The 24,787-nt window shown below is 43.0% G+C and overlaps 13 protein-coding genes across 13 annotated transcripts; 9 read left to right on the top strand and 4 right to left on the bottom strand. All coding sequences in view use genetic code 12, as the record gives it.

The window, feature by feature from the left end:
- Positions 1 to 100: 100 nt before the first annotated feature.
- On the top strand, positions 101 to 1,438 carry DIURU_004940 (bifunctional AAA family ATPase chaperone/translocase; the record flags this gene model as incomplete). Its single annotated transcript, XM_034157868.1, has 1 exon — positions 101 to 1,438. The coding sequence occupies one exon, from the start codon at positions 101 to 103 to the stop codon at positions 1,436 to 1,438; it is 1,338 nt and encodes a 445-aa protein (XP_034010343.1).
- Positions 1,439 to 2,897: 1,459 nt separating this feature from the next.
- ADP1 (putative ATP-dependent permease) lies at positions 2,898 to 5,454 on the top strand (the record flags this gene model as incomplete). The annotated part of the gene is made up of 2 exons (XM_034157866.1): positions 2,898 to 4,965; positions 5,417 to 5,454. 2 exons carry the CDS (start codon positions 2,898 to 2,900, stop codon positions 5,452 to 5,454), a joined length of 2,106 nt encoding a protein of 701 aa, XP_034010342.1.
- Positions 5,455 to 7,412: 1,958 nt separating this feature from the next.
- RPL19A (60S ribosomal protein eL19) lies at positions 7,413 to 8,535 on the top strand (the record flags this gene model as incomplete). The annotated part of the gene is made up of 2 exons (XM_034157865.1): positions 7,413 to 7,567; positions 7,971 to 8,535. The coding sequence occupies 2 exons, from the start codon at positions 7,413 to 7,415 to the stop codon at positions 8,533 to 8,535; spliced, it is 720 nt and encodes a 239-aa protein (XP_034010341.1).
- Positions 8,536 to 8,759: 224 nt separating this feature from the next.
- VPS2 (ESCRT-III subunit protein) lies at positions 8,760 to 9,434 on the top strand (the record flags this gene model as incomplete). Its single annotated transcript, XM_034157864.1, has 1 exon — positions 8,760 to 9,434. One exon carries the CDS (start codon positions 8,760 to 8,762, stop codon positions 9,432 to 9,434), a length of 675 nt encoding a protein of 224 aa, XP_034010340.1.
- A 51-nt stretch (positions 9,435 to 9,485) lies between these two features.
- Positions 9,486 to 10,082, bottom strand: MET14 (adenylyl-sulfate kinase; the record flags this gene model as incomplete). Its single annotated transcript, XM_034157863.1, has 1 exon — positions 9,486 to 10,082. The coding sequence occupies one exon, from the start codon at positions 10,080 to 10,082 to the stop codon at positions 9,486 to 9,488; it is 597 nt and encodes a 198-aa protein (XP_034010339.1).
- A 470-nt stretch (positions 10,083 to 10,552) lies between these two features.
- MRP17 (mitochondrial 37S ribosomal protein bS6m) lies at positions 10,553 to 10,921 on the top strand (the record flags this gene model as incomplete). The annotated part of the gene is made up of 1 exon (XM_034157862.1): positions 10,553 to 10,921. The coding sequence occupies one exon, from the start codon at positions 10,553 to 10,555 to the stop codon at positions 10,919 to 10,921; it is 369 nt and encodes a 122-aa protein (XP_034010338.1).
- A 696-nt stretch (positions 10,922 to 11,617) lies between these two features.
- DIURU_004934 (uncharacterized protein) lies at positions 11,618 to 13,447 on the top strand (the record flags this gene model as incomplete). The annotated part of the gene is made up of 1 exon (XM_034157861.1): positions 11,618 to 13,447. The coding sequence occupies one exon, from the start codon at positions 11,618 to 11,620 to the stop codon at positions 13,445 to 13,447; it is 1,830 nt and encodes a 609-aa protein (XP_034010337.1).
- Positions 13,448 to 14,637: 1,190 nt separating this feature from the next.
- On the bottom strand, positions 14,638 to 15,672 carry DIURU_004933 (ketopantoate reductase family protein; the record flags this gene model as incomplete). Its single annotated transcript, XM_034157860.1, has 1 exon — positions 14,638 to 15,672. One exon carries the CDS (start codon positions 15,670 to 15,672, stop codon positions 14,638 to 14,640), a length of 1,035 nt encoding a protein of 344 aa, XP_034010336.1.
- A 123-nt stretch (positions 15,673 to 15,795) lies between these two features.
- DIURU_004932 (exosome catalytic subunit) lies at positions 15,796 to 18,726 on the bottom strand (the record flags this gene model as incomplete). Its single annotated transcript, XM_034157859.1, has 1 exon — positions 15,796 to 18,726. The coding sequence occupies one exon, from the start codon at positions 18,724 to 18,726 to the stop codon at positions 15,796 to 15,798; it is 2,931 nt and encodes a 976-aa protein (XP_034010335.1).
- Positions 18,727 to 19,131: 405 nt separating this feature from the next.
- DIURU_004931 (uncharacterized protein) lies at positions 19,132 to 19,854 on the top strand (the record flags this gene model as incomplete). The annotated part of the gene is made up of 1 exon (XM_034157858.1): positions 19,132 to 19,854. The coding sequence occupies one exon, from the start codon at positions 19,132 to 19,134 to the stop codon at positions 19,852 to 19,854; it is 723 nt and encodes a 240-aa protein (XP_034010334.1).
- Positions 19,855 to 20,007: 153 nt separating this feature from the next.
- Positions 20,008 to 20,211, bottom strand: ATP19 (F1F0 ATP synthase subunit k; the record flags this gene model as incomplete). The annotated part of the gene is made up of 1 exon (XM_034157857.1): positions 20,008 to 20,211. The coding sequence occupies one exon, from the start codon at positions 20,209 to 20,211 to the stop codon at positions 20,008 to 20,010; it is 204 nt and encodes a 67-aa protein (XP_034010333.1).
- A 357-nt stretch (positions 20,212 to 20,568) lies between these two features.
- Positions 20,569 to 21,456, top strand: CSI2 (Csi2p; the record flags this gene model as incomplete). The annotated part of the gene is made up of 1 exon (XM_034157855.1): positions 20,569 to 21,456. The coding sequence occupies one exon, from the start codon at positions 20,569 to 20,571 to the stop codon at positions 21,454 to 21,456; it is 888 nt and encodes a 295-aa protein (XP_034010332.1).
- An 836-nt stretch (positions 21,457 to 22,292) lies between these two features.
- RBD1 (Rbd1p) lies at positions 22,293 to 24,731 on the top strand (the record flags this gene model as incomplete). The annotated part of the gene is made up of 1 exon (XM_034157854.1): positions 22,293 to 24,731. One exon carries the CDS (start codon positions 22,293 to 22,295, stop codon positions 24,729 to 24,731), a length of 2,439 nt encoding a protein of 812 aa, XP_034010331.1.
- Positions 24,732 to 24,787: the final 56 nt, after the last annotated feature.

Below are 24,787 nucleotides of genomic sequence, written 5' to 3'. Positions count from 1 at the left end.
TGAATAGTGGTAAGTCACGTGCTAGAGCATTTCCCGTTTTATTTCTAGTGTGCGAAGTAGTCTTTGACTATGTGCGCGCGATTAGAACAGTGAATATCCGATGAGTGGTCCAACACCTCCTCAGCTTGATTGGCAAAAACTAAAAAATGAGTCCGATGGTCTGTTTCTGGGTATGTTGAAGCTGGGATTTCAGGAAGTCGTTCAAAATAATCCATATTTTGCTGCCGGTGGGGGTCTCATGCTCTTGGGTACTGGTCTCGCTCTAGCGAGACAAGGCGTAGTGAAGCTGAGTGGTTTCATCTACCGCCAATTGCTTGTTGATTTGGAGATTCCCAGTAAGGATAAACTGTACCTATGGTTTCTTGAATGGATGGCCCAACACAAGAATCGGCGACTGAGACACTTGGCAGTCGAAACAAACTTCATCCAGCATGACAATGGCGCAGTTACTACAAAGTTCTCTTTGGTTCCTGGGCCTGGGAAACATTTGATTAAGTATAAGGGCGCTTACATGCTTGTGGATAGAGAGCGACTGGGCAAGCTCATTGATATGACTCTGGGTACGCCATTCGAGACCGTCAAATTAACAACTTTGTATCGTGATCGGTATCTTTTTCAAGAAATGCTTTCGGAGGCTAAGCAGCTTGCTTTGAAAGCCAGAGAAGGAAAAACGGTATTGTATACATCATGGGGCCCAGAATGGCGCCCCTTCGGTCAACCACGCAAGAAGCGCATGCTCGGTTCAGTCATTCTTGACAAAGGTGTATCAGAAGGATTGGTAAGAGACGTTCAAGACTTTTTAAACTCAGGCGACTGGTATCACAAGCGAGGAATCCCTTATAGACGTGGTTACCTTCTCTACGGGCCTCCTGGTTCTGGCAAAACCTCATTCATTCAGGCACTTGCTGGAGAATTGGACTACAACATTTGCATTTTGAATTTACTGGAGAATAACTTAACAGATGATCGGCTTAATCATTTAATGAATCATATTCCTGATAGACTGATTTTGTTGCTTGAGGACATCGACGCTGCATTCAATAAGAGAGAGCAATCGGAGGACAAAGGGTATAATAATGGCGTTACCTTTCTGGGTCTTTTAAATGCATTAGATGGTGTTGCCTCTGCCGAAGAGTGTATTACGTTCATGACTACCAATCATCCTGAAAAGTTGGACCCCGCCTTACTCAGACCTGGTCGCGTCGACTACAAGGTTTTAGTTGACAATGCTAGTCGTTGGCAAGTGCAGCAAATGTTTATGCGTTTTTATGAGGGCGAGGAGCAGCTTTGCGAAGAGTTTTTACGGAAGTTCGACGAGGCGGGTGTGGAAAAAGTCCTGACAGCTCAATTGCAAGGTTTATTTGTCTATAACAAGGGGAACCCTCAAGGTGCAATTGACATGGTAGACACTTTGAAAGTTCAAAACGCTGTATTTTGATTGGATTTGTCTTGCAAATGTAATCAAATTGTAAATAGGTATACAAGCATCAATCAATAGAATTTCGCAAGCCTATTAGCACTCCTCGAAAGTTTTTCCTCAGAAACTTGAAGAGGATTACTGAAGGTATGAAGAGACAACCTCCCTCTCCTTTGGCAGTGGGAATATATGCAAGCGGCTTTCAATTCAATCAACCTTGGAATTGTTTAGCAAGCGATTCGCTAGCCTCATCAACCAAATTAGGCTGGAGCTTACCATCAACAATGCAACCCTTAACTAACTCGTCAATGTACTTAGCAAGAACGCCATACATTACCACGTCACATCCGTCATCTGCCAACTCCAAGTTTGTGCCCTGCAGAAGCGTCCTTCGAAAAGATTTTTTGGGGTACACTGGATTCTGTTTGTTTGACATTGATTTTGGTGATGTGAGTTGATCAGACTATGTGCGAAAGCCGCACAAGCTGCTCTAGTAACTTCAGAGTCGTAGCATTAAATTCAAGTCAAAGTGAATTTGAAAATTGAATTAACATGATTATAGTAAAGTTTATGCTGTGCTATTGTACTACTTTGAAGAGTGAAATTATCGTTGAATGCGCGGCACGCGGCGCCGCAGCTATATCAGGTGTTGATTGCGCCACGAAACCTCATGGTTGCCACCAACTCAATTTCAGCGATTTTTGCTGTTTTTGCAGTGGTATCAGGTTTATTGCCATCTGAACAATCGCTGATATATAATAAAGATAGTCAGGGTATTTTTCAGGTTTCTCGAGATAAGCCACCTTCAAAAGACTGTCCTCCATGCTTCAATTGCAACTTACCAGATTTTGAATGCACTCAGTTTTCTCAATGCAACAGCTTCACGGGTATGTGTGAATGCCGTCCGGGTTATGGTGGAGTTGATTGCTCCGAGCCATTGTGTGATTCTCTTGAAGTGCCCAACAATCGACGCCCAGTTAGAAAAAGAGGTGAACAATGCAAATGTGCACTGGGATGGCTGGGTATCAACTGTAACGTTTGCACTGATGATTTTGTTTGCGATAGCTTCATGCCTGATGGGGTCAAAGGAAGTTGCTATAAGCTGGGGGTGATTGTCAATAAGTTCCACCAAATGTGTGACGTGACGAACAAGAAGATCAACGAAATATTGGAGGGAAAGAAACCTCAAGTCACTTTCAGTTGCAATAAAACCAAAGCTGTATGCGATTTTCAATTTTGGATTGCTCAAAATGAGCTGTTTTATTGTGATCTCACTGACTGCGATTATAATTATGATATGAAAGCAAACACAACCCACTACCGATGCGAAAAGGTAGCGTGCAAGTGTTTGCCGGGGCGCATGCTTTGTGGTGAAAAGGGTTCGATTGATATACTGGACTTCTTAACTGAGACCATCACTGGACCAGGTGATTTCTCGTGTGACTTGGGCACCAATAGATGTAAGTTTTCAGAACCACTGATGAATGATTTGATCCAACTGGTATTTGGAGATCCATATATCACTTTACAATGTTCTCTGGGTGAATGTTTACACAGAAGTGAGATTCCTGGTTTTGAGTTCCCCGACCCCCCCAGATGGACTCTTGGAAATTTGTTGATAATCATGTCAGTTTTGATGATCGGCGCGTTGGCCGCAGCTCTGGGTATTTATAACTTTCGCAAACTGCCCTTGTTCGGGGGTAGCAAAATCGCTTTGAGTGATTCTGATGAGCCTCACGTTGATGAAAATGTTCCACGTGTGACCCTCCTGTTCGAGCACGTATCCTACACTGCTCCTAATGGAAACCGCATTCTTCATGACGTTTTTGGGATTGTCAAACCCAATGAGTGCATGGCCATAATGGGTGGATCGGGAGCTGGAAAAACTACTTTACTTGACATTCTAGCTCTGAAAAACAAGCAAGGTGAAGTGAGAGGCAACGTTTCCGTCAATGGACAATCTATTGGACAGAAACAATACAAAAAAATATCTGGCTTCGTTGATCAAGAGGATCATCTTATTGGTACATTAACGGTATACGAAACCGTGCTAAATTCGGCTCTTTTGCGACTTCCCCGAAGCATGTCTTTTTCTCAAAAACATGGGAGAGTTCTTGAGGTTCTATCAGAATTGAGAATTCTCTCCATAAAGGATCGGGTCATAGGTAATGATTTCAATCGGGGTATTTCAGGTGGAGAAAAGCGTCGTGTTCTGATTGCTTGTGAATTGGTTACACTGCCTCTGATCCTCTTCTTGGACGAGCCAACCCTGGGCTTGGACTCTTTCAACGCTTATAACGTTGTTGATTGCTTGGTGAAGTTGGCTCGGAACCATGATCGAACAATCGTATTTACCATTCATCAACCTCGCCTGAACATAGTCGCACTCTTTGATAAGATGCTTGTTCTTTCTGGTGGTAACACAGTATATTCTGGTGAGGCAATTAAATGCCAGGATTACTTTGCGAAAGCTGGTTTCCGTTGCCCCTTGGGCTACAATTTGGCTGATTATTTGATAGATTTGACAGTTGATGACACTGTCAAACCTAGTGATTTAGAGTCACAAGCTCTTCAAATATCTCGCCGAAATACCACTGCTGAGTGGGAAGATTTTGCTTCAAGAAGAGAAGAATTGAATGCAGAGATTTCTGGAGAATCCATTGAGCAACCACCACCTCGATCGAAATTGACGACCTTATTTTTGGAGTCACCAATTGCCCAGGAAGAAATCATCAAGATAAACGACATCAAGGCGGAAAGACCTTCACTCTCAGTTTCCACCGCGAAAGCCGCTCTGATTACTCAACAGATTTTGATATTGTCTCTGAGGACCTTCAAAAACTTGTACCGTAACCCCAAAATGCTTTTACTGCATTACACGTTGCTGTTCTTGGTTGGCATATTTTGTGGGTACTTATATTACAACGTTTCCAACGACATATCAGGGTTCCAAAACAGATTGGGCTTCTTTTTCTTCGTGTTAGCGTTTCTCGGATTTTCACTGTTCACAGGTTTGCATGCATTCGCTGAAGAAAGAATCATTTTCATTCGTGAACGAGCAAATAATTACTATCATCCCTTCAGTTATTACGTGTCCAAAATTCTCTGTGACATTATTCCCCTTCGAGTATTTCCCCCTATAATTTTGTTACTGATATCATACCCATTGGTGGGACTCACTATGGAGCATAATGGATTTATCAAAGCATTGTTGGTATTGGTGTTATTTAATGTTACAGTCGCCGTCGAAATGCTTATTATTGGAATTTTAATTAAGGATCCTGGTGCACTGACGATAACAGCTGTACTAGTTCTTCTTCTTTCTTTATTATTCGCTGGTTTGTTCATTAATTCTGATGATTTGACGTCTCAAATACGTTGGTTGGAGTGGATCTCATTGTTTCACTATGCTTATGAAGCGTTAGCGATCAATGAGGTCAAGGATTTGATTCTTCGAGAGAAAAAATATGGGTTACTGATTGAGGTTCCAGGCGCAACTATTTTATCCACTTTCGGTTTCAAAGTTGGCAATTTTTGGTTTGACGTTAGTATGCTAGCACTTATGTGTTGCATATTCTTAACGTGTGGCTATATTTTCCTACACCAATTTACTATTGAGAAACGTTGAAGCCGGGTTCAATTTTCTTTGGATTCGAAAGTACATATGTTCTGGGACATTTTTGAGCTCTAAGTGAATATGAGGCAGGTACCGTCGAATGCGGTTGCTTTTTGTAAGCATAAATCATGTCATAGAGTTCAATAGGGGATCAAGACTACGAAAGTTAAGTTAATGCTTGCATGCTGGATCTTGACGTTTATCGTTCACTATAATAAATGCTACACTCTCTAGCATTTTCAGTATTCTGTCCATATACACTTGGATTGTTTCCTGTTTCAAAAGTAGCGCTGGAGATCTGTAGCTGAAAAGCGCAATCTAATGTGTGTTAACTATCCTGCCGCCGACTGTTTACTTACATCTTGATAATTACAAAATAGAAGGGTCTAAGGCTCTTGCTTGTGTTTCTTTGATAGGCTAATCAATGTTTGCCTTCCCATCATTCAGCAGTCAGTTTCCATGAAACCAAAAATCTGAAAGATCCCATATCGTTATCAGATACCATCGTATCGTGTGCGGTGCTCATCAAGAAGTTCAACTTGGATGTTTTACTATGATAATGTGTGCTGTCCCTTTTTCGTCATGTATCTCTCGTGGCACTCGATTCATAGTTGTATAATAGCTTTCTATTCAATTTTAGGGTACAGAAGCCATTTCTGATACTTGTTTTCCTATAAGGAGGAGAGAAGTTGCACGTACGTAACAAGCTAATCCAAAAGATTCGATCGTAGTAACACAATGCTGGTGCAGCATATCGGCCAATCTTGAAGGGGTGACGGTTTATGGCCTCTACTAGACTTCGAGATGACCCACATCATAAAATTACAGTGTGTGAAACAGGTCTTCTCCCCTACATTACCCCCATGAATTTGCAGATTGTACTGATGTTTTGAGAAAGTACAATTTGCGCTTCATTCAGTATAAAATTGAAACGGTCGCAGCATCACGATTTGTATTGAAGATCATCCATTGAAATTCTATGAACTCGATGGATTTTCTACATCAGCAAGACGACCGATATTACCACTATAATGGCACTGGTAACCTTCCACGCATGCTTACAACCGCGCGTGTGTCACCTCACATTCTTAAACCCCATTATAACTCCCGTCTGTTTTTTTCAATTGTTCCATCAGCTTCCAGAGTTAGCCCTTCACAAATTCGAGAGCAAAAGTTAACCTTCTACACAACAAAACACAAGGTTTACCTGATGATTTTGTTATTTTTTCACTAAAACTTACATTCTTATCTATTTATCATCTGCCAAAATGGCTAAATTTACAAGTACATACACTGTGTTTCTAAGATAAAACCATTTTGGGAACTCTGCTCTTTATTCAACCAATCTAAGGAGTCTTCAAGACACTCACGTTAATGGATATTGCTATTGTATGGGTTATGATACCAACAAAATACAAAAAGCGCAAATGGTTTAGTGGTAAAATCCAACGTTGCCATCGTTGGGCCCCCGGTTCGATTCCGGGTTTGCGCAATTTTTAGTGACTTCATAACGACACTTTTTGTCGCTAAAACGCAACCACAATGTTATACTAAAGCGTACCAATCCTCTCTTATCCCGGTATGGTCTGACCACTCAAATTCTTCGTCTCACACCTAATAGTCCGCTTCAAGCCTTTAAGTTGGAAGAACTTTAATAGATCTCAGACCGTGGCAACACGCAGTACTGGTTTGAATGATTGCACTTGATCATTCAGTTTATCTCTATGATGCCTGATTGTATCAATTCATATTTGAGAAATTGTATCCCCTCTTTGCCAATCGTCATTGAAATAGTCCACGCAGAAATACGTCTGAAATATAAGGCACAGAAGGCGGTGTATGTTTTGCAGGAATACATCATATTCAATTAAAATCAAGGAGTGGCGTAGTGGGAGTCGAAACTTTCAATAACTGGCTTGATTGGAAATATCACCTGCACCATGGGTTTCAATTTCTCAAGTGAAGGCCTTGAGTATGCCGTATCGTGGATTTCATATGAATTTTTGCATAACATGTACATTCTAATTAGAAATTTTTGCATTAAATTATCACTATAGCATATTTCAGCTAATATATCAATTTAATTTAGTTTCATGACAGTTTGTCCATCTTGTGGGTTTTCAAGACCACAGTGGTTTGGTATTTGCCAGCTATCTTAAAATGCCTGCGATCATTATTAAATATACTGATATGAATTGAATTGACGTGTCCATTTTGAAAAATGCAACCTCAACAACTGAGTCTGCAATTCAAAACTTTATGCTCGACTTTTTCTTCCCCTTACACTTCTTGACGATATATTCTTGCTTTCTCAGGGTTCTCCAACCTGAAGTAGACACTTTCTTCCCAGATTCGGTGGTAGTTGAAGATTCTTCCTCCATGTTGTCTTCTTTTTGTTTCGCCATCCCCTCAGCAAGTTTTTTGGCAATACGCTCTTGTCGAGCACGGTTTATTTCTTCAAACTCACCCTTCCGTTTGAGGGTTTTGGCTTTGAGCTTGCTCTTGGATCTTAAAGACTTTGCCATTGCTTATCTGTATGTATCAGGAGACGTCCCTTGCTGGGCCGCGATGCCTTAGCACATCTACTTGAGCTCTGGTTGTGAACACTGATGCATGGCGCATTGAGCATCATCAGTATTAATTTTTTGAGCCCTGGTTAGGGTTTCCAACCCTACTTTTGTAGGGTGAATTCAAAAAAACGCGTGACATCGCCCCTGCTCGCGGTGTGCGACAAGAGAAGTTTTTTTTTTGAGGGGGTTCGTCTTTTTCACTAACCAAGATGTAAGTGTCGACGAACGGCGAAGCGTTGATATGAACATGGAAATGATGGTACCGAGCATAATTCCATCAACACGTTGTGAACAACAAGTCATTTTCATTGTCATGTCACCTGACCGCCATCCACTATCGCTGTTGAAATGAAACTAACAATTATAGGGCTAATCTCAGAACTCAAAAGAGACTTGCTGCCTCCGTCGTTGGCGTGGGTAAGAGAAAGATCTGGCTCGACCCCAATGAAACCACTGAGATCGCCAACGCTAACTCGCGTGCTGCCATCAGAAAGTTGTACAGAAACGGCCTCATTGTGAAGAAGCCTGACACTGTGCACTCTAGATCGAGAGCTAGAGCCTTGGCTGAATCCAAGAGAGCTGGTAGACACACCGGTTACGGTAAGAGAAAGGGTACCAAGGACGCCCGTATGCCTCAACAAGTTGTCTGGATGAGAAGATTGAGAGTTTTGAGAAGATTGTTGGCCAAGTACAGAGACGCTGGCAAGATCGACAAGCACTTGTACCACACTTTGTACAAGTCCGCCAAGGGTAACGCCTTCAAGCACAAGAGAAACTTGGTTGAACACATCATCGCTGCTAAGGCTGAAGCTCAAAGAGAAAAGGCCCTCAACGAAGAAGCTGAAGCTAGACGTGCTAGAAACAAGGCCGCCAGAGAGAGAAGAGCCCAAAGAATTCAAGAAAAGAAGGATGCTCTTTTGGCTGACAACTAGGCATGTATTAATAGGGAGTGTACGTAATCTAACAATAGGCAAGTTTTGATGTAGACCTATCATTGATTTCAAGTGCTGGTACGATTCAGACTTGCTGGTGGGTATTTTATTTGCGATTACATTGATTGTCTGGTCCTACGATCCACGCGCTAAGCACTTGAATGCGCGCGCAATAACCACACGAAATTTACAGGTTCGATCGCCACTCACGCTTGAACTCCAACATGGCGTCATTATTTGAATGGGCGTTCGGGAAGAAGCTCACTCCTCAGGAGAGGCTTCGTAAAAACCAAAGGGCACTTGAAAAGACTCAAAGGGAGTTGACCCGCGAGGTTACGAAGCTTCAACAACAAGAAAAGAAATTGATACTGGAAATCAAGAAGTCGGTGAAAGCTGGACAAGTCGCTCTGGCTAAAATCCAGGCTAAAGACCTTGTACGGACAAAAGGCTACATTGTAAAATTCAATCAAATGAAAGCCCAACTACAAGCGATATCGTTGCGAATCCAGCTGGTTCGTCTGAACCAGCAGATGGCAATGCTGATGCACGATGCCACCAGATTATTGGCAGGTATGAATCGGCTGATGAACTTGCCACAATTGAGTCGAATCGCTCAAGAATTCGCGAAGGAGAACGACATCATGGATCAGAAGCAAGAATTTATGGACGACGTTGTCGATGACGCTATGGCAATCGATGATGACGAGTTGGGTGAAGACGAACAAGTTGACGAGATTTTGGGCAAAGTTATGGATGAGATTGGTGTCGACCTCAATACAACTCTCAAGGACACCCCTAACGGTCTCTCTGCAGAGGCAGACTCACGCCAGGCCGTTGCTGCCCACGGAGGTCTGGATGAAGATGATTTACAAGCTCGCCTTGACTCCTTAAAGAAGTAAAATGTCATGATTTATGAGTTCTTTTTTTTTTTCCTTTCCAATCTATAAGCATTAGATATATTTTTCCCTCTCGAGATACGAAATGATTTGTGCAGCAGCATCTTCAACAGAGGCGTCGTAGTTTTTCAAGTGAATTTCGGGGTTTTCCGGTGCTTCGTAAGGGGCGGAAATACCAGTGAATTCCTTGATGATACCTTCACGAGCCTTTTTGTAAAGGCCCTTAGGATCTCTTTGTTCGGCTACTTCAATCGGGACATCGACAAAAACCTCAACAAAGGGCAAATTATCTTTCTCGTGCAATTCACGAGCAGTTTCCCGGTCCTTCTTGTAGGGCGAAATGAACGATGTCAACGTGACACAACATGAGTCATTGAATAATTTGGCAACTTCGGAGATCCGGCGAATGTTTTCGTTTCTGTCAGCTTCAGAAAACCCAAGGTCCTTGTTCAACCCAAATCTGACATTGTCACCGTCCAAACGATAGGCGTTGAGGCCTCTGTTGAGCAAAGCTTGTTCAAGAGCGCAGGCAATCGTCAGCTTCCCCAGAGCTGACAAGCCGGTGAGCCACACGGTGACACCCCTTTGCTTGCGCAAAGTTGCCCGCTCATCGTGAGTCAAGTTTTCGTGCCAGGTGATATTGGTAGCCATATTAAGGTGGTTGCCAGTAATTGCAAATTTTGTATGTAGCAGCATACATTGATCCAAATGTCAGTGGCTAATACCACGTGATATGGTGCAGTATGGGGTAATTGAATCGAGCAGTCAAAATCCATGCGGAAGATGTTTTGAACAGCTGAGAAGGGTAGATATAACGAAAATCGACTGTTCAACATCTACGGTATTTTCGAGTATAAGCAGCTTCAATATTCCCCAAAAAGAAAATTTCAGACAAAGCTCAACGATTGGAGATAATTTACATTTTTTGAAATACAAGTTCGAATCTTGAAAGAGTTGTATCGAACATGGATATAATCGTATCAAAAATGGACTAGTAAAGAGCGATAAAAGCATACTCGTGTTCATTGATTTTACGAGAATTATCTCTTCATCCAACCTCTTCGAGTCTTACCAAATTTGTCAGTTGAATACGGTGCGCGAAAAGTTTTCCAGGTACAGCGATGTACTACGAGTTGTTTGCCATCGCTCGGATCACAGATCCGCTCATGATTGAAAGAGAGGCATCCAAGATTGCTTCCACCGTTGGCAAGTTGATTCTTTCTAATCGTGGGGTTATCCGTGATATCCATGCCATGGGAGCGCGTCCACTTCCCAAAATCATATCCAAAGAACAAGAACGTCATTTCCAGGGTTACCACTTTGTTATGGGATTCGATTCTAGTGCCAAAGTTCAATCTCAACTTTTACGTACTTTGCGGAGTGATCCCCGTATCCTTCGGGCCAATATAATCAAGAGGGATCTTTCCAAGTCATTGAATCCATTACTGACCATCCAGGCCGCTGATAGAGCTGTCAATATGGGCCAATAAGACACTGAACCAGGTGTTCACGTATCATATCTTGTAAATAAGTACTCATCAATACACATACTAGAAGATACAATTTAGCACCACATTCTGTAGCTCGTGCGATTTGCACCACGATTACTACGCACTAGCGATGAGTTTTCTTGTTGGACTTAAATGTCGAAAAAGCCTTCATTGTCCGAACGTGGTCAAATTGTCATATCAAATCAAATTAACGAGATCAGCGCTTCCTTTGTTGCCGCTTAGCACTGTCCACATCACTTGGAAGTGATGCTTGTATGTAAACTTACGGTTAAGCGGTATCAAATGGTGCGATATGTCGGTACCGGTAGCCTCAGTTGACGCGGTACGTGTTCTAGGTAGCGTAAACTGCGTTTCAAGATACCCCCCATATATCTGTGATACACAACACGGTAACACATTTTTATCAATATGTCTATCTTTTGGCCAATATCTTCGACTCATCTCCACGTTTTCTTTCGTGGGTAAAATCCTGCCCGAATCGGGAAAGTTTGTCAACAATAGCATGCACTACACTATGGTGCAGCGGCGAGTAAAAACAACAGTGGCAGGAAAAAAAAACTTGTTGCTAGTGGTGGTTTAGGCTGATATCAGACGACGCCCCCAGGGACATCTTCGATTGATTTTGGCTTGTCAACGGGCTCCTGGTCATCACTACCCCCTACCTCCTACATCAGCATGGAACTGCCGCTTCCGCCGGCGGCTGTGCCGCTCCAGCCCATCAATCGCTCGGTGGTGCTGTCTCCCCAGTTGAAAAAGAAGATGCTGGCGCCTCAATTGGGGCGTGTCACCAGCTTCACACCGGTGGCGTCTGTACCGGCAACTTCATCTACACTGGGGCTGATCTCTCTTTCTGGACTGCCCCGTCGACGCGCTGGTCGGTTGTCACATCTGGTGCTGTGCCAACAATTAGCACCTTCCGCTGATGATCAAGCCAAATTAAACTACCGCATCAATGAGATCCAGCAGAAATATGCTGAGTTGCAGATTCAATTTAGCCAATTAGAGACAGATCTTGAAACCAAGCGAGCTGAAGCCAACCTAGTCGCCACCCACAACAAACAGTTGACCGAGGAAATCGAGTACTACAAAAAGCTTATCGAACTGCTCCAAGCAAAAATTTCTCAACTCACCTTGGCAAACGATGCTCCCGAAGATTTGCACAAATTGTACCAAAAGCTTCTCAAAGAGTACAAGGTCTTGCAAACAAATTTTGAGCTAGAAAAAAATGCTAAACTAGTGCTCATTGACCAGATTGAATTCTTGGCCAAAGAAAATGAGTCTTTACAAACTGGTAAGTCAGTGGAAGAGGGCATCAAAAATTTAATCATTGATGACGAAAATTTAGCCGACGATGATTTGCTGGAGACAGAATTGGATTTTTTTGATCAGGACTCACTGTTGGATTACACTTCGAACTATGAATTTCCTTCTGGGTTAAAAGGACCACCCAGTCCCGACATCAATACTCGATACAAAAGGGCTCTGTTACCTGCGTCGCATAAGTTACAAGCGGAGACCGAAGATTTTGTTTTGCTGCCCCTAAAGCTTGCAGGGCCAGCCCACAAACGTTTTTCATGCCTGGGTGAATCATCAAAGCAAACAAGTAAACCACGACGTCTGTGGCGCCGACTGGCTGGTCATCAAAGATACTCATCTCATGATCTTTTACCCATTCAAGTTGAATTCGAGCCTGCTGTTTCAACTAATTCCCGCGATTCGGCGTTTGATACGTTGAATGGCGACCACATTGTTAGCCCAGTGACACCAGCACCTTCTGAGGTATCACTGAAGCGCCTGAGTTTGGAGGACCTGGTGCAGTCGCGGGAAGAGTTGACAAGACTTAAGTTTGAATTGCAGCTGTTGAGACTACAAAACGAAAAGCTTCTTTCTTACATTGGCTATGAAATGCAGCGACTGCAACAACACAAGCACCGCGAAACAGAAGAAGCGCCACATGAGTATCTGGACCGCAAATTGATCGAACGCCTGCGGGAGGTACTCATCAAAAAAAAGCGGGTGTTGCGGCTGGTCTCCATCAACCCGTTGCAAAAGCTGGCAACTTTGGGCCCTAACCTCCCATCATTTGACGACGCTTATGGGTTTATGGCCTATAAAAGCGATCTCTCCAAGCGAGTGTTTTCAAATGGCTTACAAGCATATTATCGTTTAGACGAAGTCGATGGTGACGATGATACGCCGTCAGTAAAGAAGCACACCCTGATGGTTTTCACCGGATTGGTCAGAGACTCCGATCTGCTGCTGGACCTGGATTATGACGAAGATGATGAAGCATTCACTGACGAGGAACCCGATATACTTGACTTGATACCGGCCCCGCCGACATCTGGGGTGTTTTCTTCATTTAAATACTTGATGTTGGGTGCGCCAAACCACCGGAGGAAGTCGGATGAACTTGTGGATGACGGGCTCAAGTACAAGTTTTTAACGATAGCCATGGCCATCACTGTGATTGGTCTTCAATTGAGTCATAACCGTCACCATTAGAATATCGGTAGTTTCGAGATTCAGATGGTACTGGATGCTGTGCTCTCAATCAAAATTGCGACTTAATGCCACGCCAGGGCCGATTCTGGCGATCTAGGGTATGTGATATAGTACAGCCCGTTGCATGTAACATTATTGGCGTTTCTAGGGAATTGAACGAACAACATAAGTCACACTTCAATGCTGATCTCTAAATTTATGAATCAATCGTTTTCGAACATTCGGTTTATTGAAGCTACAATTGAGCATTGCCGCAGTGATTCTCGAACGTATCTCAGGTATCTCAGATTCTTTGGCGTACACGTAAATTTGAGAGAGTGGAATTAAGTCTAATGCTCGGATTCACATGGACACCCGGATATCTTTAGTCGCACAGTGGAGATTATACACATAAAATTTGTGGGCTCATTTTGAATGCTGCGGAAATGCACAAACTTAAAAAACATTCGACTCACGCATAGCTTTGAGAAAGGTCGGCAAAACTATATATGAACCAAATACCAGCCGTTACCATCGCTTTTGCTAGGACAAACAAAATGGCTCTCAGAAACTACATGTATGCCAAACATGGCGACGCTGTTGCTATGGCAAAAATTAACAAATCGCCCGAGGCCCATCCGGTGAAGAGGCCCAACACATCATTTGCTTGCAAACAAGAGTTTGAAGACATTGAAGAATGCAAAGGCAAGTGCAGCGATTGCCAGAGAAAGTGCGATGAGATTACAACCGCAGTTGAGGATTTACAAATAAAGTAAGGTTGTTACATTCACGTTCTTTGGTGTTGGTCTTCGATTTCAATTTTTTATAACTATTAGTTTGGAGTTTAGAGTTTGGGTTTAGGAATTAATGACAGCGATATAAAATATTTGAGAAAATCTCGCGATCTTTGCATGAAAATTTGAGAATTATACAATGACATGCTCAACGGACCTTAGCTTGGCTCAGGTACCTATCACTCTCTTTGATTTGATTATGTAGAATTGTCCAGTGTGAATCATTGTCTCAAATCCACTCCTCAACGACGGCTTCGAACTTTTGTGGGTCAACCCACGTCCATCATTTGAGGAATCAGGTGATTTCGGGAAATCGATGACACAAATAGTAACCTCAATGACCTCAGGCTACATAGTCTTTACGCAGTGGAACTAAATGTAACTATTGAAGATAGAATCGTGACTGTAAAACTAGACTTATTTTGTGAGGGAGATGCGATACTGAACCAATGACAATTGGATATATAACAAATTCAAGTATGGTACCTCTGCATGTCTGTTTTTTCCACCAGTTTGGTCGTAGATTTTCAAAATGTTGCCAAGTATTATCTCGAGCTCAATTGCACGAGAGTTTCGTAAATCCATCAACATACTAGGGGCGTAAAAATTAGGGGCATCAAATTTTGCAGTAAGCATTTCCATTTGCTTTACGTCCTCGTCAGTGACCAAATCATTGCTCTCATGAAATCTTAGATCCTGATTAGCCACAAATTGAACTTCTTTCATTAACGGCAATATCAAGTTGTTGACAATATCCAACGAGTCTTTCAATTCGTACAACCTTCCAACATCTAAGTCAACTAAACAGCATATGGTGTTGTACACTGCATTGTATAACAACTTTTTCCACCGAGAGTGTTGAACGTTTTCATCTTTGACAACTTTATTCGACTTCGTCTTGTACATGTCTATGAATCTGTCCAAGACTTTCAGACTGTGTGGCTCGTTTTCGCCCTGGAACAAACCAAACTTGATGTTGTCGGTACCGTATTGCTTGACTTCAGCCTTCGTATTCGTCGATGATATATATGATGTACCCAGTAGAAGCACCGCCTTCGATCGTACGTTGTTCCAATAGGATTCAATCCCTATACCATTTTCGATAAGCACGATCCCTGTAGTCTTATCTTCTTTCAAAAGCTCGGTGCTGTTTCCGATAAGATCCCATACATCCGAACCATCATTTTTTGGAATAACTTTCGTTGTTACCACGATGTAATCAAATGGACCTTTCACTTGCTCGATGGAGTTGTAAAAACGGGTGGGAACGTAATTGACGGTTTGGCCCTCGTCTAAGGAGTGAATTGTGTATCCCAGAGTCTTCACACGTTCGTAATCAGATCGGATTATGGCGGTCACATCACTTCCATTACGTTGAAGCGTCCAAGCAGCAATTACCCCGAGTCCCCCAAGACCAATGCAAAGTACTTTTGCGGGATCTGGATCTGGCATGATTACTTGAACGTAAAATTCGCCAGTTCACTTTCATTTATATATATTTGCGGGGTGCACCCCTCATTGTCGGCTTTTCTATATAGGCACAGGCGGCTAAATTTCCGTTTTCGTGCGAATTATTTACTTTAATAACAATTGAGCTTTACGCTTACCCAGTACTTCATCTTTAATCAGCTTCACATCCACTTGAACTCTATCAAAAACTCCCACTTTACGACGAGTACCACTAAAGTCAGTGAAGTGTAACTCGTACTTCTCTTCATCAAATTCAGCTGTGGCTACATCACCAATCGTGTCTAACTTAATAAGACCTTCAACACCAAACTTGGGGACAAGAACCACAATACCATTGTTGAAACATTTGATGACGTACCCTTCGTGTTCCAGTTCGTTATTGCGCATCACCTGACCCACGTAGTATTCAATGGATGCCCGACCCGCAAACTGAGCATTTCTATGACGCTTATTGATGTTTTTTACGATAAGCTCCATTTTGCCCTTATCACGGTGGGACAAATCAAGAGTCTCGTACCCAATAGCAGCAGCTAATTGCCGATGGGCGACGACATCACAATAACGACGGATAGGCGACGTGAAATGGGTATAGATATCGACAGCCAAACCATAATGCCGGAACTCCGACCTTCCATACATTCCCAGCGCAAAGTACTCCGCAGCCATCATACAACGAGTCAGCATGATACGCAAGAGAGTGTTGAAATAAGGATCATTGCCGTCTTCACATCTATCCAAAGAATCGGCCAAAGCCTTCGACAGCTCCAAGGAAATCGCCATACCCGGCTTACGTACGCTTAACATATCATTAAGCTCCTCAAAATTGGTCAGAGGTGGCGACGCATGACGTCTCAACATCGCAGTTTGAGGGAAAGCTTCATAGATCTTGCGAGCCACTGATATATTAGCCAATAACATGAATTCCTCAACCAATGAGTTCGTCGCGAACGGTTTTTTAATTTCAACCTCATTTGGATCCAGTGTCTCAGAATCGACATAAACCTTAACTTCGGGAGATGCTAAGTTAAGAGCACCATTATCGACTCGTTGTTGTTTGAGCTTTTGAGAAAGGTCGAGCAAAATACGCATCAGGTTTGTAAGTTCGTCATTGTCCAGTTTGTCGTCAATTCTCTCTTGCGCGCGTTCATATGAGAAGGCTTCACGAGACCTAATAATCAGCTTCATGAATTTGACGTCAACAATGTTGGCACCGCTGTCAAGTTCCCAAATTACTGAAAAGGCAAAGCGATCCACGTAAGGTTTGAGGGAACAAAGGTTGGTTCCCAAAAGCATTGGCAACATGTCGATACGCTTGTCGACGAGGTAAACTGACGTTCCCCGCAGAGCCCCCTCAGCGTCAAGAGCTGTGCCCGGTTTCACGAAGTGGGTTACGTCGGCAATATGGACTCCAACTTCGAAATTACCATTAGATAAACGTTTGGCGTGTAAGGCATCATCAATGTCAACACAGGAGGGCGGATCAATCAGACAAACCAACTTATCTCTTAAATCAACGCGACCAACCATCAGCGGATCGTTAGGATCCTCAGGCACCTTCCAATCGTCTCCTTCTTTAGGCAAGCAGTCCAAAACATTTTTGGAAAAAGGTCTATACTCAACATCATGTTCCAAGAGAAGGGCTTCAGTCTCAGCCTCTGGGCTTTCGATCGGGCCTAATGCACGCACAAAGTGGCCATGAGGGAAGCGCAGAGTGGTCGTCCATTGATCCACAACAACAACAATGCGCTGGCCCACTAACTCTGCCGCCTTACGAGTTCGAATCTTTATTCTAGGAAGTTGCTTATCCATGAGAATAACGAAGCAGTCACGAACTGCATTACCGGCTTCATCAACCAGGGAAGGATCGATTTGGCCTACGTAGTATCTCCATGAGCGCCTTTGAATACCAACGATACGAGCAGTTGGCTGTAACCTTTTGTCAGAATCATCTTTGCGGTTAGCTGCAGTTTCTTTGATTGCTTCTTGTGCTAAAAGCTGACGTTCCTTGTCTGAAATTACAGGTTCAACAATATTCTCATCATCTGGGTTTTCACCACCTAAAGCGTCTTCCTCAACGATAGTATATGAAAACTCTTTCCACTGGTTTTTAGGAAGCAACTCAACAAAAACTGCATCCGAGTTAAAAGCACGATTCAAGTTTTTTGATCCCATCAAAAGCAAGGGTTTCTTGAACTGAGCTACGTTCACTTGGCCTTGAAGAATGTTGTGCTGAGAAATATTCAAGATACCCTGGAAAACAGTACCATTTTTGACGCCAGCCATGATGCGCGCATTTGAGTAATATTCGGGGAACATGATATCTGACAGATGAAGTTCATCAAATGAAGTCATATCGGCTGGAACTAGGTCGCGTAATTCATCAGCATTGGGTAAATCATCGATATATTCAATGAGAGAACGGGCATCGATATTTTCCTTCTTAGCTTTGAACCGGTTGTCATTATCATTGCAGAGAAACACAATATCAATATTTTTGGATTCAAGATGCTTTTGGTACCATTTAGCAGTCTTACGAATCGCTCTATCGTTGCGATCATTGATCAGTTCATTACTCAAGCGCGAAACGTAGGTATCTTCCAGATACTCGTTGTGAAACACAACAAACCGTTTTGTTTCCTTTCTGACAAGTGCTCTCAAACGATGATATATGGGGATGGAACGGTTTTTAACCTCTTCAAGCACTGTCTGAGGAATGATGACGTCGTAGAATCCCAAATCGCCCTCAAGAAGATCAATCGCGTGCAAAATGATATTAGTGTCGACGACCAAGTAATGTCCATTAGTAGCAGAATTGCACTTTGTAGGCTTCGAGCTCAAAATAAACTTCGGCGTTTCACCACGAGCGTCAGGTTTGACAATGTCAAGACACTCCGAGCATGCCAATGAGTAGCAAGGAATATCATCACGAAGATAGTGCTCTCGCACAATTTTCATTGCCAGACCATTTCGGGAACGAACAAAGACCTTCAGAGTTACCAGAAGTCCCTCTGCAAGCCTCTTTTGTTCTTTAATCATATATGCTGATGGAGATGCCGTTGAGATGATTATGATGCGCGTTCTGGAAGTAGCTTAGTCAGCCAAAAGTGAAGCATACGCCTCCACCACGAATGGGAACTCAAGGCAAATCTATCTAAAGTTGAATAACGAGGTATTGCTAAGCCCATTTCAAACATTGTCCAGCTAAAGAATCTTTTGCAACTAGCAATAAGTTCGTCTAATTTTTGAACGCTGTCTGTGTGAACACTACCCATGAAGGACCACAAGACATGTTCAATACTACAACAGATAAATCTGTCCAAAAAAATTTCAGTTTCTTTATCGATGGCTTTTATCTGCAATTTACATAGTTGGAGGTGGTTTACACAGTGCTTCCAGAGTACATTATGTGAAATTTAAGTCCTCGATTTTAGCATCTCCGTAATGATTTGGGCCTGGCTCCAGTTTGCAGTTGCTGTGAGCTTATTTGGCTTGACGTTGGACTTTTCGACATTGTTACCCATTCGACTGGTGCCGTTTGATACTTTCAACGTGATGAAGGAGCCCTTCCACGTATTGCGGCTTGCTTCTACACAACAAATTGACTCTCCAATGGTGCTCAATCTTATGAATAGATCTGAGTATGCATTTCATATGCAAGAAGAAGATACGCTTTACTTCTTTGGCGAGGATGGAAAATACTATGGGACTCAAATCTCTTCTTTAGCACAACTGGACTCTGAATGGGAACCCTTGACCGCTTGTTTCGATTGTAGAAATTCACTTGGCTGCATCATCACTGCTGAGACTCTGTTTTCAATCTCCCTGGCTTTTACGGGTGTTGCTGATGGTACATTCAGTTTGTTCGCCTCGGCGACATTATCTTTATTGAAGGGAGTGAAACATACCTACCGCACAGCTGATGGTATAACTTGCACCTTGAAGAACGGTGAAAGCGGTCAAATATTCATAAAACCGTTATGGTTCGACAATTCGAAGGCTGACACATTCATTGCCACCTTTGATTATGGGCTCAAAAAATTCAGGAAGACATTAGCAGTTACAAATCGACGTAAAGTGAAATGGGCTATCAAAGATGACGTTGCTTTTGAATGTCGTATATCCACACAATGTGAAAATAGTGTTATTAGTATTGTCAATCATTAATCTCTACTCCGTTGGTTGCAAAAGTTTGCCTGCATGTAAAGACCATCCAATCACCGTGAACCTCGGATTTCTACATTATGAATTCTGAAGTTATATTTATTTTGGGTGAGCAGAGCCACGCTCGACTACTGTACATATTTACCTGAAGGGAATTTAGTGCTTTTCAGCCTTCAAGTGGTCTTGAACGTAGTTTTCGATAAATTTCTTCTCATCCTCCGACTCGGCAATGATCTTAGGATGCTTGGGAGCAGGATTCCAAGGCTTAGGGATAGCCAAAAGGGTGACAAGACCCAAGGTGGCGATGGCCAATTGGTGAGCGGGCACAGAACGACCCATGATGTGGTAAGCAGCACCCATTATGATCAAAGTTTGTAGGTTTGGGAAGAATGAAATTTTCGCGGTACATGTTGACGTCGGTTATATGATTCGGTACACACACGACGCACTCCGGGGTAACCGATTCCTTGTAAATTAATGTCGTGGAGAAGACATCAATATAATTTCACCAAAGCAAGGTTATGTTTTAATTTTAATCTTCGTCATTCAACGTCTTTCTTATGAATACGAGTTGACAAGTTAACAAGTTAAAGACATCTACATGTGTGATAGCGCGCTCCTGGATGTCTCATCATCGTTAATTTCTTTGAATAAAGCTTTGGCTGAATTATCGTTTCGCATGTCACGTGATTCATTTCGTTTTATGCGATTTCTGAGATGGGATGCTCATCCCATATGTCTGCCATTTACAAAGCACTCCAATCCAAGTCCACAAAGGATGCTTCGGAAAAGACCAAGCACATAAATAGACAGCGACTTCTTGTGATCACATCGCGTGGGGTCACTTATCGTCATCGTCATCTTATCAACGACTTGGTTTCAATGTTGCCGCATGCTAGAAAAGAACCTAAGTTTGATTCAAAGAAGAATTTGTATCAGTTGAACGAAGTCGCTGAATTATACAACTGCAACAACATATTCTTTTTCGAAGCCAGAAAACATCAAGATTTGTATTTGTGGATTTCAAAGCCCCCTAATGGACCAACTTTCAAGTTCTACATCCAGAACATGCACACTTTGGATGAGCTCAATTTCACTGGTAATTGTCTCAAGGGTTCCAGACCAATTTTGTCTTTCGACAAGCTGTTCACTCAAGGGGAACACAACAAGTTGATGAAGGAGCTTTTGATTCAAACCTTCGGCGTCCCCCCCAATGCCAGAAAATCCAAACCTTTCATCGATCACGTTATGACTTTCTCTATTGTCGACAACAAGATTTGGGTCAGAAATTATCAAATCAATGAGACTGTCAATGTTAAAGAAAATGTGACCGATGAAGTCGATACTGACGAACTCAACTTGGTTGAAATTGGTCCTCGTTTTGTCATGACATTGATTACCGTGTTGGAAGGTTCTTTCGGTGGACCCAAGATCTACGAAAACAAGCAGTATGTGCTGCCAAACTTTGTGCGTGCTCAAATCAAGCAGCAAGCAGCGCAACAAGCAAGATCCAGAGCTGAAGCCGCTGCTGAAAGAAAGCAAAAGAAGCGGGATGCCATTTTGGCCCAAGATCCTTTGGGTAATGATGCCTTATTTAAAGAATAGTCTTTCTGGTCTCGTGTAGTAATTTGACCGCATTTTTAATACATCTCAATCTAGTTGAGTGGTGTAGACTTGTGTCAAACTCACAAAGATTCCCATTAAATGTGAGGTTAGTCAAAGTCTGAAGTAAGTTTTCGCCGTTGTGTGAATGACCCCTATGACCCCTTGCAGACTTGCAGGAGTCTAAGTCGAGTACTGCATACAATTCTCAAGACTCGGGAGGCTGTACATTCTTTAAAGTCCTCAAGACGAAGAATGAAATTCTAGCCACAATATCTTTGAAATCAGAAGTCCATTCACGCGTAGAGTTGATTTGAAACTTGGCGGCAAAATTGTCAGGAGAACTAGGTGACGATGTTCATGTCATGAAGACCTAATCTTCGAAGAGATCACTTTCAAGTATTGACAATGCTGTTACGAAGTGCGTTGAGTTACATATTGGATCATCAATTTCCCAGTGTTATAAATATGCCATTTACGTGTTTTACACAAATGTTATTCAATGTGGCTTTGAAAATTGGGCCGCACAGGTCACATGTGCGCTTGGCATAGCATGTGGCGTCGAGAGGTTCAGCTTGATCATGGACGGTATCGGGATTCGTGGATAATAACTTCAAGTGCCCTTACCAAACGAATGTTTATCGGTTTTCCTGCTACCAGTCTCTGATTTGCTTATGTAAGAGTTACGTCATAGAGCGGCCCCGAGGAAAAACTAGGAAAAAACCACTCAGTTGAAATTCAGTTGAATACACGTTCGACAGTCCCGTGAAGACAACGACTTCAGTCCCGCCACATTCGTTTTTTGTTTATTGGGGTATCCCCACTACACACCGTCAAAAATGGTGAAGGAGTCCAAAACCAACGCAACACCATATCCAACGGAGTATGAGATGGACACATTGAGTGAGTTCGACTTCAATACTTCGAGAGATAACGATGCAACCAATGATGATCTGTCATCTCGCTATGATGCCGACCTGTTGAGACATCAAACAACCGTGAGCCGTCCCCAACAAGCTTGGCGAAATCAAAATCTCCCACCAACTCCCGCTGAACTAGAGAGACATAATTCGATCAAACTGGCAGCTTCAAGTTATAACACTCATGTACCCCTCCCACCACCGCCCTCAGACGCAAACCCATTTGGGCCCCGGCCCATTCTGGGCCCAATGAACCCTTACCGCGATTATTATCGCAAAGGACTGAGGGGAAAATCCGTCAAGTACTCGGCAGCTCCTACATACGATCCGGATCAACCATATACCTCGCCCCGTACTCGTACCTCAATGTTTTCTCGCAGTGGACCGGCCTCTTCTACATCAGGCAAAATTCTTGGAGGCGCGGTACCATCGGAATATCTTGACGATGTGGTGAGTTCAGGTGCATCTGGCACCCGCGCCGAAGCTGCGCCACCTTATTTAGTTTCTCCATTCGTTGATAATGTTTCGCCAGAGGAGACCCACGACCCTTCACCTATTGAGTATCTGGACTTTTCTAGACCGCCCATGGTCGGTAATATGGGGAGCTCAAAGAAACCGCAAGTAAGATATGAGGAGGTAGAACTCACTGAGCCACATCCCAGAATTACTGCACTTGATCGAACATTACCTCCTGTTCCTCAGGAAAATCCATTTGAATCCAATGTTTCACCTTCTTCTATCCCCGATACAGATTATGACTACCCTGATGACCTGGATGATAAGTTCGAGATGAAGGCTGCAGAGGCGCGTAAGTTGCGCAAGATGAATCGCAATCGTCTCAAGCAGCTCCGCAGGAAGCCTCGATTTCATTGGAGTAGACTCCCTTACTTTACGATGTTCGTGACATTGGTTCAAGTCATCGTTTTCATCGTTGAACTTGCGAAGATGTCACATTTAACGGGGCTGGCATTTCAGACGAAGCCCTACTTTAATCCTATGCTTGGACCTTCAACATACTTGTTGATTAACATGGGCGCCAGATATATACCTTGTATGCACCCGGTTGATCGAGTTACCAATGACATGACATTGAATTTCCCCTGCCCAAACTCGACGTCAATCGAAACAAATGTTTGCTCACTCCTGGAGATATGTGGACTTTCTGGTATTAAGATCGTTAATGACATTTATGCACCGAACCAGTGGTATCGTGTATTCACCCCCATGTTTTTGCATGCCGGATTCCTTCACATCATCTTCAATTTGCTTCTACAATTAACAATGGGAGCTTCGCTTGAGAGGCACATTGGTATCCTCAAATATGCCATTATCTACATTGCGTCGGGTATTGCAGGATTTCTATTAGGAGCGAACTTTACCCCCATTAATATCGCACTGACAGGTGCTTCAGGAGCGTTGTTCGGTATCATCGCCACAAATATCGTGCAGTTTATATACTGCGGACGCAAAAATGCCAACATGTATGAAACAAAACACTATTGGCTTTTCATCGTTATCATGGTGATTGAACTTGCGATTTCGTTTGTGCTAGGTCTTCTCCCTGGCATGGATAACTTTTCGCATTTGGGAGGTTTCGCCATGGGGCTCGCTTTGTCAATTGTGTTACTCAAAGATCCATCTTGGGTATACATCGATGGCATTATCCTGTATGACGCTGATGTCAGCACCTGGCAACAATTTAAGAACAACTGGAATCCGCGGTATAAACTTGAAGACAAGAATCTGAAAAAGTGGATGGCATGGTGCGTTGTAAGGGTGATTTTTCTTGTGTTGGCGATATTGTACTTCGCCATGCTTTCCAAAACATTCTTCACCGATGATCAAGATCAGACGACCCTGGGTTGTACTTGGTGCAAGTACTTCAATTGCCTCCCCGTGAATGGATGGTGCGACGTAGGGGATGTTCAGTTCGAGGATGTTAACAACGACGCCACTTCAAGTATACCCGATAAATCGCAACCGTCGATGAGCTCCACAGATCTGTTAGCAACAGAGGCAACTACATCTCCGCCTATTGTGACAACTCTGTCTGGCACCATCGCTTCGTCGTTGCCAACGGCTATTGAAAATGGGAACTTTGGACAAGTCAATAACGGTGGTTTAGACGGTACTGGTAACAACAAGAGACACAACTTTGATGCGTTTGAGATAAGTCAACCCACCCTTACCGTTCATGCGTTGAACACCGACACAAAATTAACTCTGGTGCTGGCCACCACGCTACGTGTCGTTGATGATTCAACGACTTTCACGACTCACGCCAATATTGGCGTAACCTTTTATTTAATTACTGGACTCTTTTCATATGGTTTCTTGAAGCGGAAGAGAGTCATTTGAGGTTGGATATAAATGGTATCACCTCGAATCGTAAGTCTATAGCTTTCATACATTTT

This window comes from Diutina rugosa (genome assembly GCF_008704595.1).
Source record: "Diutina rugosa strain CBS 613 chromosome Unknown scaffold2_size729309, whole genome shotgun sequence".
NCBI classification, from domain to species: Eukaryota; Fungi; Ascomycota; class Pichiomycetes; order Serinales; family Debaryomycetaceae; genus Diutina; species Diutina rugosa.
The sequence above is the reverse complement of the archived record's forward strand: the minus strand, read 5'-3'. Positions and strand labels throughout refer to the sequence as shown.